General features: G+C 40.0%; 1 protein-coding gene across 1 annotated transcript in view; it reads left to right on the top strand.

The window, feature by feature from the left end:
* Positions 1 to 15,992, top strand: part of ST8SIA6 (ST8 alpha-N-acetyl-neuraminide alpha-2,8-sialyltransferase 6) — a 143,900-nt gene that overhangs the window by 80,253 nt on the left and 47,655 nt on the right. Inside the window, exon 3 of the mRNA XM_043884727.1 lies at positions 2,538 to 2,627. Coding sequence (XP_043740662.1) covers positions 2,538 to 2,627 — 90 coding nt within the window. The remainder of the gene's footprint in view (positions 1 to 2,537; positions 2,628 to 15,992) is intronic.

Raw genomic sequence — 15,992 nt, 5'->3', positions numbered from 1 at the left:
ATGTAGACAGAAAGAGGAAGGAAGTGGGAAGAAAACCTTATCAAGATAAAGAGGAGTTTTGTGAGCCCATAAGATACTTGTACACTGTCTTTTTAGACAAAATTTCTGGAAGATTAATTATGACTCTCTCTTGTTTATATCTTTACCTTGATACCGCCTGCTCCCTCACCTCCCACATTCAATTTATTATGAAGTCCTGTCAGTTTTATGTCCAGAATAGATCTCAAACCTGTCAGCTTCTCTTCCCGCCCATGGATGGTGGCTGTGGGCTTCTGGTCCACTCCTGCACCCTGATGATCTCTTCTTCCAGGCATGGAGGATGGTTGCCCTTTTCTGAAAACTGCTGTGAAATCAGGTCAGGCAGACGGCTAGTTCTGGCCAGGCTGAAGCATTCAGATACAGAGTAAGACCTTCCAGCACTTTCTCCTTCTGCCACAATAGTTACGGAGGCAGGTTGTTGAAAGTGCCCTGAGAGTGGAGTATGTGGTATTTCTAGATCACGTGGAGCACGGCTGCCCTAGAAAGCCACCCAGTGTCTAGCGGCCATTTCATGAGCAAGAGACGTCAGCAAGAGAAAAACAAATATCATGTATTAACGCATATATATGGAATCTAGAAGAATAATACTGATGATCCGATTTGCAGGGCAGGAATAGAGATGCAGATGAAGGGAATGGACTTGTGTACATAGCAGCGGAAGGAGAGGGTGGGACAAACAGAGAGTAGCATTAACATATATACACTATCATGTGTAAAACAGATAGCTAGTGGGAAGCTGCTGTGTAGCACAAGGAGCTCAGCTTGGTGCTCTGTGATGACCTCGAGGGGTGGGGTGGGGCCTGTGGGAGGCTCAAGAGGGAGGGGATATATGTGTACATGTAGCTGATTCACGTGTTGTATAGCAGAAACTAACACATCGTAAAGCAATTATCCCCATTAAAAAATACACGGTAAAGGTTACATAAATACTGGTATGTGCAAACAAAACAAACAAAAGAAAGAAACAGACTTTTGTGATGGAAAGCACCTGCCAGTGGGCAACCTCAATCTGGAATGTTCCCCAGCAAAGTAGCACCCTTGGATTACCCTGGGGATCTCCACCCAAATGACACTTTCTCAGAGGCCCCCACGCGATGCAGGCAGCTCTGGTTACACTTCTCCATCGCATCCACTGCTGTTTTCAGGGTCCTGTCCACAGACCAGAATTTTCTATTCGTTCGTGTGGTTTTGTTTGATACACGTTGTTCTCCTTAACCAGACGGGAAGCTCCACTAGGGAAAGGGACTGTGTTCTGTTTTCCAGCTCCATATCCTAAGCCTCCTGTGGCTGGTTCCTAACTCATATTAGATTCTCAGCAAATATCTTCAGGATGATTACATAGATGCATTAACAAGAAATCGGAGTTGTGTGCATATTTTTGACACATAGGGAGAGTGATGGTTGATATTTTTTGAGCTCTTATTATGGTAGGTATGGTATAAAGTGCTTTTCTTTCCTTTTTTTAAAAAATTATTTATTTATTTGGCTTCACTGTGTCTTATTAATAGGGCTTTTCCGGTGGCTCAGATGGTAAAGAATTTGCCTGCAGTGCAGAAGACCCAGGTTCAATCCCTGGATTTGAGGATCCCCTGGAGAAGGGAATGGCAACCCACTCCAGTATTCTTGCCTGGAGAATCGCATGGACAGAGGAGCCTGGTGGGCTACAGTCCATGCAGTCGCGAAGAATGAGACACGACTGAACATCTTATTAAGAGTTGAGATATATGGGATCCAGTTCCCTGACCAGGAATGGAACCCAGCCCCGCTGCATTGGAAGCCTGGAGTCTTAGCCACTGAACCACCAGGGAAGCCCCCCACCCCAGTTGCTTTTCATTGTTTCCTCTATCATGTATATATCATGACAATAACACTATAAGGTAGGGACTAGAGATGCAGAAACTGAGGCCTGAGTCGGCTAACTAGTAGCACACATGTGTCTGCAGGGCTTATTAGGCAGCCCGGCTCCATAACCTGTTTCCTTAACTTGCTTTTTTGATTTGGTTTGTTTCCAACTCCAGTTTTTCAAAGCTCATACAACAATAACAACAGACCCTTATATCACAGCTACTGTAATAATTAAAGGCTAGATTTATCTTGCCTTCTTTTGAGAGAGAATTATTGATCTTCTGTGTCTGCATGCTTCCTACCAGAGACAACATCTTTTTAAAAATAGTGTCTGTTTACACTCACAATGATTAAAACTATTCAATAACTTGTTCAGTTATATACTAACCTCAAAATATGAAAACTTGAAAATATAGTCTTCCGAGGAGAGTTCCTTTCTATTTGACTTTATCATGTCAGTGTATTAAAAAATTTAGACCCATTGTCAGAGGTGAAAATATCAATTTCCTTTTCCATGGAGAAATCCAATAATGGGATGAAAATTAGACTTCATTTGGGTACACTTTATCAATAAATCTGATTTTTGTTAACTGTATCTCATAAATTCTCCTTTTAAATCAATCTGTTTTTTTTTTATCTCTTTCATGAACCAGCACATACCTGAATGAGAACTCCCTCCACCTGATGGAGCGATGCCAAAATCTGCAAGCGGGCTTGGAGACTTTATCTAACAGAACAGGAAAGTAAGTTCTACTCTTCACATTTAATTTGATTTTAAAATAAGTGTTTTGTGTCAAAAATGTTTCACAGCATCTTTTAAAAAAATTAGCCCCTTGAAAATTTTTTAATTAATTAATTTTTGACTGTGCTGGGTCTTCGTTGCTGCAAGGGCTTTTCTCTAGTTGTGGTATTCCGGCTTCTCATTGAGGTGGCTTCTCTGGTTGTGGAGCACAGGCTTTAGGGCATGTGGGCTTCAGTAGTTGTGGTTCCCAGGCTCTAGAGCATAGGTTTAGTAGTTGTGGCATACGGGCTTAGTTGCTCCATGGCATGTGGGATCTTCCTGGATCAGGGATCAAGCCTGTGTCTCATGCATTGGTAGGAAGGTTCTTAACCACTGAGCCACCAGGGAAGGCCCAAGCTCTTCATAGTCCCCTATATCATGCTTGAATTTTTCTGCATCCAGCCCAGGCCTTTGGGAAAAGTGCCTTCTTTAAGTTTTTCTTATATGACTCAGTTTGAGCTGGCCACTGTTTTTGCCAGGACCCTTGCTTATGATAGATTGGTCAGAAAGATGGGTTCGATAAAGGACAGAAATGGTATGGACCTAATAGAAGCAGAACATATTAAGAAGAGGTGGCAAGAATACATAGAAGAACTCTACAAAGAAGATCTTCACCACCCAGATAAATACAATGGTGTGATCACTCACCTAGAGCCAGACATCCTGGAATGTGAAGTCAAGTGGGCCTTAGAAAGCATCACTATGAACAAAGCTAGTGGAAGTGATGAAATTCCAGTTGAGCTATTTCAAATCCTGAAAGATTATGCTGTGAAAGTGCTGCACTCAATATGCCAGCAAATTTGGAAAACTCAACAGTGGCCACAGGACTGGAAAAGGTCAATTTTCATTCCAATCCCAAAGAAACGCAGTCCCAAAGAATGCTCAAACTACCGCACAATTGCACTCATCTCACACGCTAGTAAAGTAATGCTCAAAATTCTCCAAGCCAGGCTAATACATGAACCGTGAACTTCCAGATGTTCAAGCTGGTTTTAGAAAAGGTGGAGGAACCAGGGATCAAATTGCCAACATCCGCTGGATCATCGAAAAAGCAAGAGAGTTCCAGAAAAACATCTATTTCTGCTTTATTGACTATGCCAAAGCCTTTGACTGTGTGGATCACAATAAAGTGTGGAAAATTCTGAAAGAGATGGGAATACCAGACCAGCTGACCCACCTCTTGAGAAACCTATATGCAGGTCAGGAAGCAAGAGTTAGAACTGGACATGGACCAACAGACTGGTTCCGAATAGGAAAAGGAGTACGTCAAGGCTGTATATTGTCACCCTGCTTATTTAACTTGTATGCAGAGTACATCATGAGAAATGCTGGGCTGGAAGAAGCACAGGCTGAAATCAAGATTGCCAGGAGAAATATCAATAACCTCAGATATGCAGATGACACCACCCTTATGGCAGAAAGTGAAGAGGAAATAAAAAGCCTCTTGATGAAAGTGAAAGAGGAGAGTGAAAACGTTGGCTTAAAGCTCAACATTTGGAAAACTAAGATCATGGCATTTGGTCCCATCACTTCATGGGAAATAGATGGGGAAACAGTGGAAACAGTGTCAGACTTTATTTTTGGGGGCTCCAAAATCACTGCAGATGGTGACTGCAGCCATGAAATTAAAAGACACTTACTCCTTGGAAGGAAAGTTATGACCAACCTAGATAGCATATTAAAAAGCAGAGACATTACTTTGCCAACAAAGGTCCGTCTACTCAAGGCTATGGTTTTTCCAGTGGTCATGTATGGATGTGAGAGTTGGACTGTGAAGAAAGCTGAGCACCGAAGAATTGATGCTTTTGAACTGTGGTGTTGGAGAAGACTCTTGAGAGTCCCTTGGACTGCAAGGAGATCCAACCAGTCCATCCTAAAGGAGATCAGTCCTGGGTGTTCACTGGAAGGACTGATGCTGAAGCTGAAACTCCAATACTTTGGCCACCTCCTGTGAAGAGTTGACTCATTGGAAAAGACCCTGATGCTGGGAGGGATTGGGGGCAGGAGGAGAAGTGGACGACAGAGGATGAGATGGCTGGATGGCATCGCCGACTCGGTGGACTTGAGTTTGAGTAAACTCCGGGAGTTGGTGATGGACAGGGAGGCCTGGCGTGCTGCGATTCACGGGGTTGCAAAGAGTCAGACACGACTGAGGGACTGAACTGAACTGAACTGAATACTTGTAAATGCTTCTTTTCTTAATTTTTTAATACTTATCTTTATTCATTTATTTATTTATTTGGCTATGATGGGTGTTGGTTGTGGCATGTGGGATCTAGTTCCCTGACCAGAAATCAAACCCAGGTGCACCCTGCATTGGAAGCGAGGCTTCCCTGCTAGCCACTGGACCAGCAAGGAAGTCCCATGCAAATGCCTTTTTTCTTGCACAATAAGTACAATGAATTTTGAGGTGGATGTAAAGTAGCTCATGCATTGTAGATGGTGCTGCACATCTGTTTTGATCATGTTGGAGCCATTGTTTTCCTTGTCTGTTGGGCTTTTCCTCAAACTTTTCTTGAGGGACTCAAATTCCAAGCCTCTTACCACACCCTCCATGCATCAGATCTGTGGTGCCACACCTAATGAATAGTAGAACTTGGAAAAATTGGTCCTTGCTCCCCCATTCCCTGTGACAAACTGTCTTTATTCCTTGCCTGATGTGGGAATCAGTGTGTAAAAGTTACAGTGGACTGTCTCCAACTCTCTCTCTGATGAGCCATTCAATATTTTTGTTCCCCAAAGTGACAAAAGTGCTCAATGTGATGATGATCCATTGCTGTACTTTGCAGCAAAGTCCTTGCGTCAACATGGTAGAGTGTTCTTTAATCATGGAAGGTGATTTGTTTTCAATGCAGAGAATTAAAAAAAAAATTTTTTTTTGGCCACACCCCACAGCATATGACACTTTAGTTCCCTGACCAGGGCTGGAACCCATGCTTCCTGCATTAGAAGGCGGGGTGTTAACCACTGGACCACCAGGGAAGATCCCACTGCAAAGAATTTTACAACTCTTTTATGGGCATCAGCAAATATGGTTAATTGCAGTATGCTGATGAGATTGCCTGGGCATAGTTTGCTGTCTCACTTTTTTCCTACTGTTTTGGATTTGACGTTAAGACTTTTTCTCAGTTGTTGTTTAGGGGGATACCTTTCCATGATCTGCACAATTTTCAACCAGCTCATATAATTAGCCTGCACTAGTATTCTGTTTGGCAAAAGTCTAGAGAAAGTAGGCATGAACTGCCCATTGTTATGAAAGTGTTATTTTGCTCATAGGAGACTAATTTGTTCAATAGTATTGTCTATTGTCAGGAATTGTACATTCTGCGACCAGCGCTGATACAGAGGTACAGGGGACAATTGGGAACGCTATTCAGTGTGTGGTAATAAAAAGCAATTATGTTTTCTTAGAAATAATGATTTAGCTCTGTTTTTGTCATGGTCTGTTAAAGACTTAGAATTTCCTCTTTCTTCAGCCAATTTTCCCCTTTCAGATGCTAAAATAGAATTTAGGAAGATGGTGTTAGAGTGGGAGGGAGCAGTGCTCTTTCTCCCACTGGTCTTGACTACTTTTTTTAAAATTAATTAATTAATTTTAATTGGAGGATAATTGCTTTACAATATTGTGATGGTTTTTGCCATACATCAACATGAATCGGTTGACTACATTTTTGAGTGAAAGAAAGCTAATGGTTGGCACTGGGAAAACCATCGGGATTCTTTCTTTTCTGTGCAAGGCTATGAGCTCCAGGACTGTGAGTTTGTGGTTCTATCTGTGGTGCCTATCACAGGACTCAGCACATAGTAGTTACTCAGCAGTTTGTGGAATTAAACTAATAAATGAATAAATATACTTCTTAGGTCTTCAAAGGATTTTTCTTCACCATCTCTAACTCTGTCCATAAACTTCAATTCCTGTTTGAAAACTATTTTTAACTCCTCTGGCTCTTTCTCTTTGAATCTGAAGTTTTCTGTTTTTTCCTGCCTTATCCTTTCTCCTTGAATGTTTCTCTCGGTTTCTCCATCTCAATCCTTTTTACCAGGTGTCTCCCGGATAAAATATTATACCATACTAAAATGCTGCCTAGCCATCTTATCACTGCTAGCTTGCATTTTTCAGTATGGCAGAGATTATTTGTGATCTTTTCTGCTTACTTTTAAAAAAATGATAATTGTGTGAATATTTAAGTTGCCTATCTTAGTCCACATCGTTTCAGACCAATGAGCTGATTTTTTAAGAGCAAATACTTCAGAGGAGCTGACCCAGGAAATGATCTCATTCCTCCCCTTCTTGGGTTTTGCTGCCTCTGTCACTGTACTGTTTTCTTCCTGTGTTCCTCTTCCATTTTCCCAGATAATCATGGAACCCAAGAAAGATTACATCTATATTTGTTCAGTTTCTCCCATCTGGTCAGGATAGATTAACTGCTCTAACAGAATCTCCCCAAACAGAGTATCATATCACAATCTTGTGTTCTCTTTCATACAATGTTCAGTATAGACCTTCCTTCTTGATTAAGCAACTCTTCTCTGACTACTGACTCAGGGATTCTGAATCCTTCCATTCTATGATGCAGACATCTTCAACAGGTGATCTGAGGGTTGCTGCAGAAGGAGAGGGTGCTATAGAGAAGGTACACACAGCTTGGAGGGGACATGCATAACTTCCCATCATATCCCACTGGCTGGAACCAGTCCACCTAGATGCTTGGGGTCATGTGATTGGGATTGGCCAATAGAATGTGAGTGCAGTTGTCTCATGATGGGCATGAGGGTTGTAGTGGCCAGCTGGGATGCCCCATACAGCAATAGCTACGTGATTTGGTAAGGGAGCACCCGTCAGTGACATCAACCAGGTACTTCTGCACGATATGCATTAAATATTAAATAGCTCAGCTGTTCTTATTATTGTATTGACAATAGATCCCTCAGGTCTTCCTTAAAGGTGAAAGGAAACATTTTGCTTAAATGATATCTTATATCTTCTGAATGCTTGAATAGTTTAAGTAGTGCTCCTGATGAAAGGAGAGATTTAGAGATCTTCTTACAGAATGTAAGCCACTGCCCTACATCTTCCTGTGCAGTCATGAGGGCATGAAAAAAGCCTCTTGCCTTCAAATAGCTTTTCTTGGTAAAATTCAAATTCTCAGAATTAAGGTTGGAACAAAGGCTTGCATCAGCTAGTTGTGGCTTGAACCATACACTGCTAGGTGAGTGTGTATGTCTGATGAGCGGTTTCATGCTGTACCATTTGAAATTACCAAGAACAGTAGAATTTTCTGAAAGGATCATCTTAATGGGGCATCATAAAGATGTTTGTTTGAAGGCTCTGTTTGCAAGGTGAAAGGCAAAGTGAATTGAAGACTGGCCCTAAGTGTTCTTCCTGTTTATTATCTTGGGGAGCACAGCATGACCTGAATTGCAGCTTGAAAAGAAGTATAAATTATGGTAGATCAGGCTTCAAAAAACCTGACTCTGAACATATCACTTGTCAGCCTGCTAACAGTGCAAGTATTGCTAAGTTTTAAGTTGTCTGCCAGGAAAAATGGTGTGTGGTCATAGACAAGATTTTCTTGGCATAGAGTGATATATGGCTTGTCCACTAAGCTTTAAATCTACGATGCTTTCATTGCCTCTTCAAAAGATATCCACATTTTTGTGTCTTTTTACCTCTGACCCTTTAATTTGCCTTTTCTGGTCAGCTTTTACGGGCTCAAAAATCTATCCCTCCTTCCTTTCATTGTCAGAAAGGAGACATTAACACAAAACAGCCATTCATGCCAACATGGTGTGTTCCTAATATCATGGGGCATACCTGTTGGTAACCAAAGCAGTGGCTCTGTTTGCTGATATAAAATTTTAAGTTGGGCGGGTGAACTGATAACAAGGCTGTAATAGAAGTCTCTGAAAACTTCTTTTTTGTGTGTGCAAAATCTGTCAAGGTGGTTTAGCCATCATTCTGTACCTCAAAGAGAACATAAGAAATAAGCAATCATACAATTTAAGAACTTGAGGGAATGAATAGTCTCTTAAATTCTTTTGATCCATATACCTTTTTATATATAACTTTTATTTTTCTAAGCAATCTAATTCCCTCAGTTTAAAGATAAAAACAGGATTATGACTTTTTTCAGAGTTAGGCAATCAGTTAATGGGAAGGAGGAAAATAAAATATTTTGTGTGTGGTTGTTGATGCTGCAAGTTAACCAGCATAATTCTAATCCGAATTCCTTAGTTAATACTTGGCAGGAGTTGCTTAGTATCATTTGTTACCATGCTGATGATTGGAATAGTGTATTAAGTGTTTGTCAGTGGAAATAGAACTGAATTTTCCCTCAGAGAAAAATTGAAACACTGACTTCTGCATTATACTACAATCTTGATTATGTATTCACATCAGAAGGATTCCTAGTACTTGCTCAAATAGCAAGTCATTTGAAGGAAACCTTTAATAGGAAGACAGTGACAATAAAAATAATCACACTTATTTAAGGTCATTAAGAAATAATTGGAAATGATTATTTCCAATTTCAGAAGTGAGATGGAGAAAGAAAGTGAATCTATTGCATTTGTTCACCATTTTCAAATATAACAAGTATTGTTAAAGGTATTGTTTATCTACTATTCCTGGTAGCCAAACTTCCAAGATGGTGCCCAATAGTCCTTCCTTCCTGGTGTTTACATGTTTTCCCCCTGCCTCCCTAAAGGGGACTGCCCTGTGTAACCAATAGAGTATCACAGGAATAACCAGGTGTGATTTCAAGGTCAGGTCATAGAGTGTTTGATAATTCTGCCTTACCTTCTCTTAGGTTGTTTGCTCTGGGGGAAGCCAGCTACCGCGTCATAGGGACATTGAGAGGTCCACATACCTGAGGTCTTCCGCCAACAACCAGGACCGCTTTGTCAGCCATGTCAGTGAGCCTCCCTGGAAGTAGATACTTCAACCTCAAGCTACATCTTGACTTTACAATCTAATGAGCTACTAGCCCAGAATTATCCAACTAAGCTACTCATGAATTCCTGACCTATACAAACTAGGCAGTAATAGTTTATTGTTGTAAAACTAAGCTACTAAGTTTTGGAGTAATTTGTAATATAACCATGGATAACTAACTGGCTACTCAATTCATAATCCTTTATGCTATTATATTTTTTATCATAATGACAATTTTTATAATGACATTTGTGTGTGGTTGTTGATGTTGGAAAATAACCAGCATAATTCTAAGTAGAATCCCTTGGTTAATACTTGGCAAGAATTGCTTAGTATCATCTGTTACCATACTGAAGATTGGAATAGTGTATTATTTTAAGTGTTTGTCAGTGGAAACAGGGGCCTTCCCCATGGCTCAGCTGGTAAGAACCCAAGTGGCTTTGCAGGAGATGCAAGGGACAGGTTCGATCCCTGGGTCAGGAAGGTCCCCTAGAGTAGGAAATAGCAACCCACTCAGTATTCTTGCCTGGAAAATTCCAGGGACAGGGGTGCCTGGAAGATTATAGTCCATGGGATCACAAAGAGTCAGACTCAACTGAGCTACTGAACATATGTGCAGTGGAAACAAAACTGAATTTTCCAGTAGTGGTAATAACCGCTATTTTTGTGGACCTACTGTATGCAAGGAAATGTAAGTATTATCTATAGTCTTTGCAGTATTTCTTCAGAGTATGTTTCGTTATTCTAATTCCACAAGTGTAAGTGATGAACTCAGAGGGTTTTAAAAGGGCTTGCAGAACATGAGATGGTTAGAAGTGGCAGATCCAGGGCTTGGACAAAATTCTGACTTTTCTGTTCTCACTACTGTATAGCTCCATTCTTAATGAAAACAGAATTAACAAATCACAAATACAGGAAGAGAAAGGCATTTGACTTTATAGTGCAAAGCTATAAAAGCAATCTTTATCCAAAATAGTCAGTATATACATACTTTGCTCACATTTTGTTACTTATTCTACTTAAGCATCTGTAATGTAAATATATGCAGGTAAGCTTTATCTTGCACAATTACCCTAACTGTAACTTGGGGATCAGTGTGACTTCTCTTGGTAAGGTCATGGCAGATGGCTAATTATTGTCATATTTCAAAACTAATGTCTGAAACATTTGGGTGTTTTATGTTCTAATTATACATTAAATCTCAATTTCAGAAACACACAGCAGCTTCTCTGTGCCCAGCACTACAACAGGCACAGAGACAATTGTTCTCAACCTGGAGGTGTGTATCAGACTCCCTGGGAGGTTTTTCAAAGTATGCATGGTTGCGAACAGTTTAACTGTTGCCTGAGGGACACAGTGATAAAGAAATTATTTCTACTCTTTAGCAGCTCTCAGTACATTAAGAAAGTCAAGGACTTCCCTGGTGGTCCAGTGGTTAAGACACTATGCTTCCGTTGTAGGGGGAACAGATTCAATCCCTGGTCAGGGAACTAAGATCCCACATGCTACTCTGTGTGGCAAAAAAAATAGAAAACAAAAAACAAAAACACAAGAAACAAAAAAACAAAACAAAAAAAGAAAGTCATATATTTACAATACTTTGTCTTCTCCTTCTCATTCTCTGTAGATTCCATGTCATTTCCCCTCACTTTTGACCCTAGAGTGTCCCAGAACTCAGTCTTCCAGTCTCATTTATCTTCCTTCTCAGACCTGTAGGACTCCATTTAATCTCATGAATTTTAACTGCCATCTACCTACTGATGACTCCCAAACTTATATGTGGACCTCTTTCCAGATTCATATTACCTCTGCCCAGTCAACACTTCCCTGCAATACTCATAAGGAATCTCAAGCATTATACATCTCACAGGATCTCCTGGATTGCTCCCTGAATTTTATACTTCAGCACTGTTTCCCATTCAGTTAATGGCAAGTCTGTTCTTCCAGTGCTCTATCCTAAATGCTTGGGGTTATTCTTGACTCCTTTATTTTTATCTAAATCTATCATTAAATCTTACTGGCCACCTTGAAGTCATACCCAGAAGTGGATAATTTCTTACTCACTTTATCACTTCCACCCTGGTCCAAGCCATCTTTATTTTACTATTGGCAAACATCTCTAATTCTTCTAGCTTTTATTCCTGCTCTCTTGGAGAATATTCTCAATAAAGCAGACAGTTGGAACCTTTTTAAATGTAAGTTAGATCAGGTCACTTTTCTGTTCTAATGTGTTCCCATTTCACTCAAAAGACAAAATTCTTACAGCAGCCTGCAGAGTCCTGGCAGCACTTCTCAAATACACGTGTAATATATTTGCCAATAAAAAGCGCAAAGAGGGTGGTAGAAGGAAAGTTGTATCAGGCTAAGGAAATGACTACAAATGTAACAAATATAGTAATATGTAGCTGGTTTATAACATTAATAATGTAATATTGTATAACAGAAATTCAACACAAAGAAAAAGGAAAGAGAGCTATGTATTATTTCTATATATCAGTACAGTTAAACTAGTACAAATTGAAAGCTGATTCTGATAAGATATATATGGTAAACCCTAGAGCAACTGGAGAAGGCAATGGCACCCCACTCCAGTCCTCTTGCCTGGGAGAGTCCTCTTGCCACTCTGTCCCATGGACGGAGGAGTCTGGTGGGCTACAGTTCATGGGGTCTCGAAGAGTCGGACACGACTGAGTGACTTCACTTTCACTTTTCACTTTTACGCACTGGAGAAAGAAATGGCAACCCACTTCAGTACTCTTGCGTGGGAGATCCCATGGACGGAGGAGCCTGGTAGGCTACAGTTCATGGGGTCTCGAAGAGTCGGACACGACTGAGTGACTTCACTTTCACTTTTCACTTTCATGCACTGGAGAAAGAAATGGCAACCCACTCCAGTGTTCTTGCCTGGAGAATCCCAGGGACGGGAGCCTGGTGGGCTGCTGTCTATGGGGTCGTACAGAGTCGGACATGACTGACATGACTTAGCAGAGCAACTACTGAAAATATAGTTTAAATTATTAAAGATGTCATGCCAATGTATGGCAATGTATGTCAGGCCACCACCACAATACTGTAAAGTAATTAGCCTCCAATTAAAATAAATTAATTAATTTAAATTAAAAAAAATAAATTGGCAGAGGTAAATCTTACTGTATTGGTAGTAACATTAAATATGACTGGATTAAATCATGTAATCAAAAGGCAGAGATTGCCAGACTGGATTAAAAAGCATGATCAAATTATATGCTACCTATAGAAGACACATTTTGGATTCAAATATACAAATAGATTGAAAGTAAAAGGATAGAGAAATATATCATGTGCAAACAGTAACCACAAGAAAGCTGGGACGAGTCTTCCCTGGAGGTCCAGTAGTTGACCTTGCCTTCCCATGCAGGGGTAGAGGTTCATCCCCTTGTTGAGGTGCTAAGATCCCACATGGTTCAGTGCCAAAAAATCAAAACATAGAACAAAAGCAATGTTGTAACAAATTCAATAAAGACTTTAAAAGTGGTTCACATAAAAAAAATTTTAAAAAATAAAACTGGAGTATATATATTGATATTAGAAGAAATAAACCTTTAAAACAAAAGGTGTTAGTAGAAATAAAGCTGATTTTATCATCATAAAAGGGTCAATCCAGGAGAAAGTTATAATAATTATAAACACATGTGCATTTAATAACAGAGCACCAAAGTACACAAAGCAAAAACTGACAAATAAAGGAAGAAATAGCAGCAATAATTGGAGACTTAAATAATCTGTTTCAGTAGTGGCTGCAATACCAGACAGAAGGTCAATAAGAAAACAGTAGAACTGCATAACAGTATAAACCAGCCAGACTTAACAGACATCTATAGAGTATAGTACCCACCAACAGAATATACATTCTTTTCAAATGCACACAGAATCATATGCTAGATTATAGAACAAACCTCCATAAATTCAAAGAATAAAAATAATACAGTGACCACATTTTAATGAAATTTTAAATAAATATTTAGGGAAAAAATTTGAGAAACTCACAAATATATAGAAATTAAACTTCATATTCCTAACTGTGCAGTGGGTCCAAGAAGCAATAGAAAGGGAAATTGAAAATAATTAGAGATGAATGAAAATAAATACACAGTATGTCAAAATTTATGGGATGCAGAAGGTAATAGCTGAACCATATAAGACTTCTTTCTGAGGTAACAAAAATGTTCCAGAATTGACTGTAGTGATGGTTGCACATATCTGTGAATATTCTAAAACCCATTGGCTTCTGTACTTTAAATAGGTGAATTGTATGGTATGTGAATTATTCTTCAATGAAGTTGTTAAAAACCTTAACGAGTCTACAAATCATTTGAGGATTTTACTTTAATACAGAGTCTGATTCTGTAAGTCTGAGACAGGGCCTGAGATTCTGCATTTCTATTCTTACTCTTTGATGCCAGTAGTGCTAGTCTGAGGTCCACGCTTCGAATAGCAAATCCTCTACCATCAGATTTCCTGTGACCTTCCACCTTCATGAGTGGATTCCTGAGTGACTCGTGTGTGATTTCCAGCAAATCTAACCATCTTGCTGTTTCTTGGACATACCCTGCCTGCTTCTACCTCTGACTTTTGCATTTGTCCTTCCCTTTGTCTAGAATGTTCTTCCCATTCCTATACCCCCATATGTACGTTGTTTACTTAATCCTCTTCTCCAAATCTCTGCCCAACTCCTATCTCCCAGGGAGGTCTTCCCTGACCACCCCACTTATATTGCAGTCCTATTTCACATACTTTCTCTCTTTTTCTGCTTTATCTTTCCTCACAGTACTAAGTACATGAGATACTTCAACATGCTATTAATTTATGTGTTAGTTGATGTATAGTTTGGTAGGGCTGCCGTAACAAATTACCATGGACTAGATGGCTTAAGGGCTTTCCCTTAAGCTGGCACTAGTGGTAAAGAACTTGCCTGCCAGTGCAGAAGACCTAAGAGATCCCTGGGTAAGAAAGATCCCCTGGAGGAGACCCTCTCCAGTATTCTTGCCTGGAGAACCCCATGGACAGAAGAGTCTGGCAGGCTACGGGTCCATAGGGTCACAGAGATTTGGTCATGACTGAAGCAACTTAGCATGTAGGCATGCAGATGGCTTAAAGAGCTTCCCTGGTGGTTCAGTGGTAAAGAACCTGCTGGTGCAGGAGATGCAGGTTTGATCCCTGGGTCAGGAAGATCCCCTGGAAAGGGAAATGGCAACCTACTCCAATATTCTTACCTGGGAAATCCTATGGACAGAGGAGCCTGGTCAGCTACAGTCCATGGTCACAAAGAGTTGGACATGAATTAGTGACTAAGCAACAACAGCAAGATGGCTTAAACAATAGAAATTTATTTTCTCGTAGTTCTAGAGCCTTGAAGTCCAAGATTGCAGTGTCGGCAGGTTTGGTTTCTCTGAAGTCTCTCTCCTTGCCTTCTTGCTATATGTATGAAGCATAGATATATGGACTTCTCTCTTTGTTTGGTCTTTTCTATGTGTGTGTCACCATCCTGGTATCTCTCTGTATCTACAAATTTCATTTCCTTATAAGAATATAAGTAGATTGGACTAGGGCCACCCTAAGGGCTTCATTTCAATTTAGGGCTTCCCTGATGGCTCAGATGGTAAAGAATCTGCCTGCAAAGAGCCAGACATGACTGAGTGGGACCCAGGGTTCTGGCTCTCAGGAGCCCTAGGGATCCTTAGTGGTCTCAGGAGACCAAGGGATCACTAATGATCTCATTTCAATTTAACCCCCTATTTAAAGGCCTTATCTCCAAATACAGTCATGTTCGGAGGTCCTGGGGGTTAGAGTTTCAACATATGAATTTGGGGAAATACAAGTCAGCTCATACATTAGATTTATTGTCCACAATCCCCTATTGCAATATAAATTTCATGAGAACATGGATTTTTTTTTTAATTCATTTTGTTCACTATTTTAATTATCAGTCTCTAGAACAATACCTTACACATAAGAGATACGCAGTAAGTATTTATTGAGTAAATACACGAAGACAAAAGGTAAGTGCTGTAGAGATATTCAGAGGATTTAGGGTGGTGGAAAGGACATAGGAGGAAGAGATAATTTGGCTTATATGAGTCATAAGAATTTAAAAGGAAAAAGGTTATTAGCCACTCTGGTATGGTTTAAAGATCTTGCCAGGTACACTATCCATGCCAGCTCATTCACTCTTTTAGCTCACTCTAACTATATGCTCCTTTTCAAGAGATGGAGAAACACTAAATTAATTGATTCTTTCTGATTCCTTGTGATATATAGGATCCTAGTTCTAAATGTTGATAGTATAATATTACGAAATTATGATTTTCAGACTCTGAGTATCCTCTTGTATGTCTGAAAATTTCTTTCCATGAA

The sequence above is a fragment of the Cervus elaphus genome, chromosome 23 (assembly GCF_910594005.1).
Source record: "Cervus elaphus chromosome 23, mCerEla1.1, whole genome shotgun sequence".
NCBI classification, from domain to species: Eukaryota; Metazoa; Chordata; class Mammalia; order Artiodactyla; family Cervidae; genus Cervus; species Cervus elaphus.
This window is presented reverse-complemented; position numbering and strand designations above follow the sequence as displayed.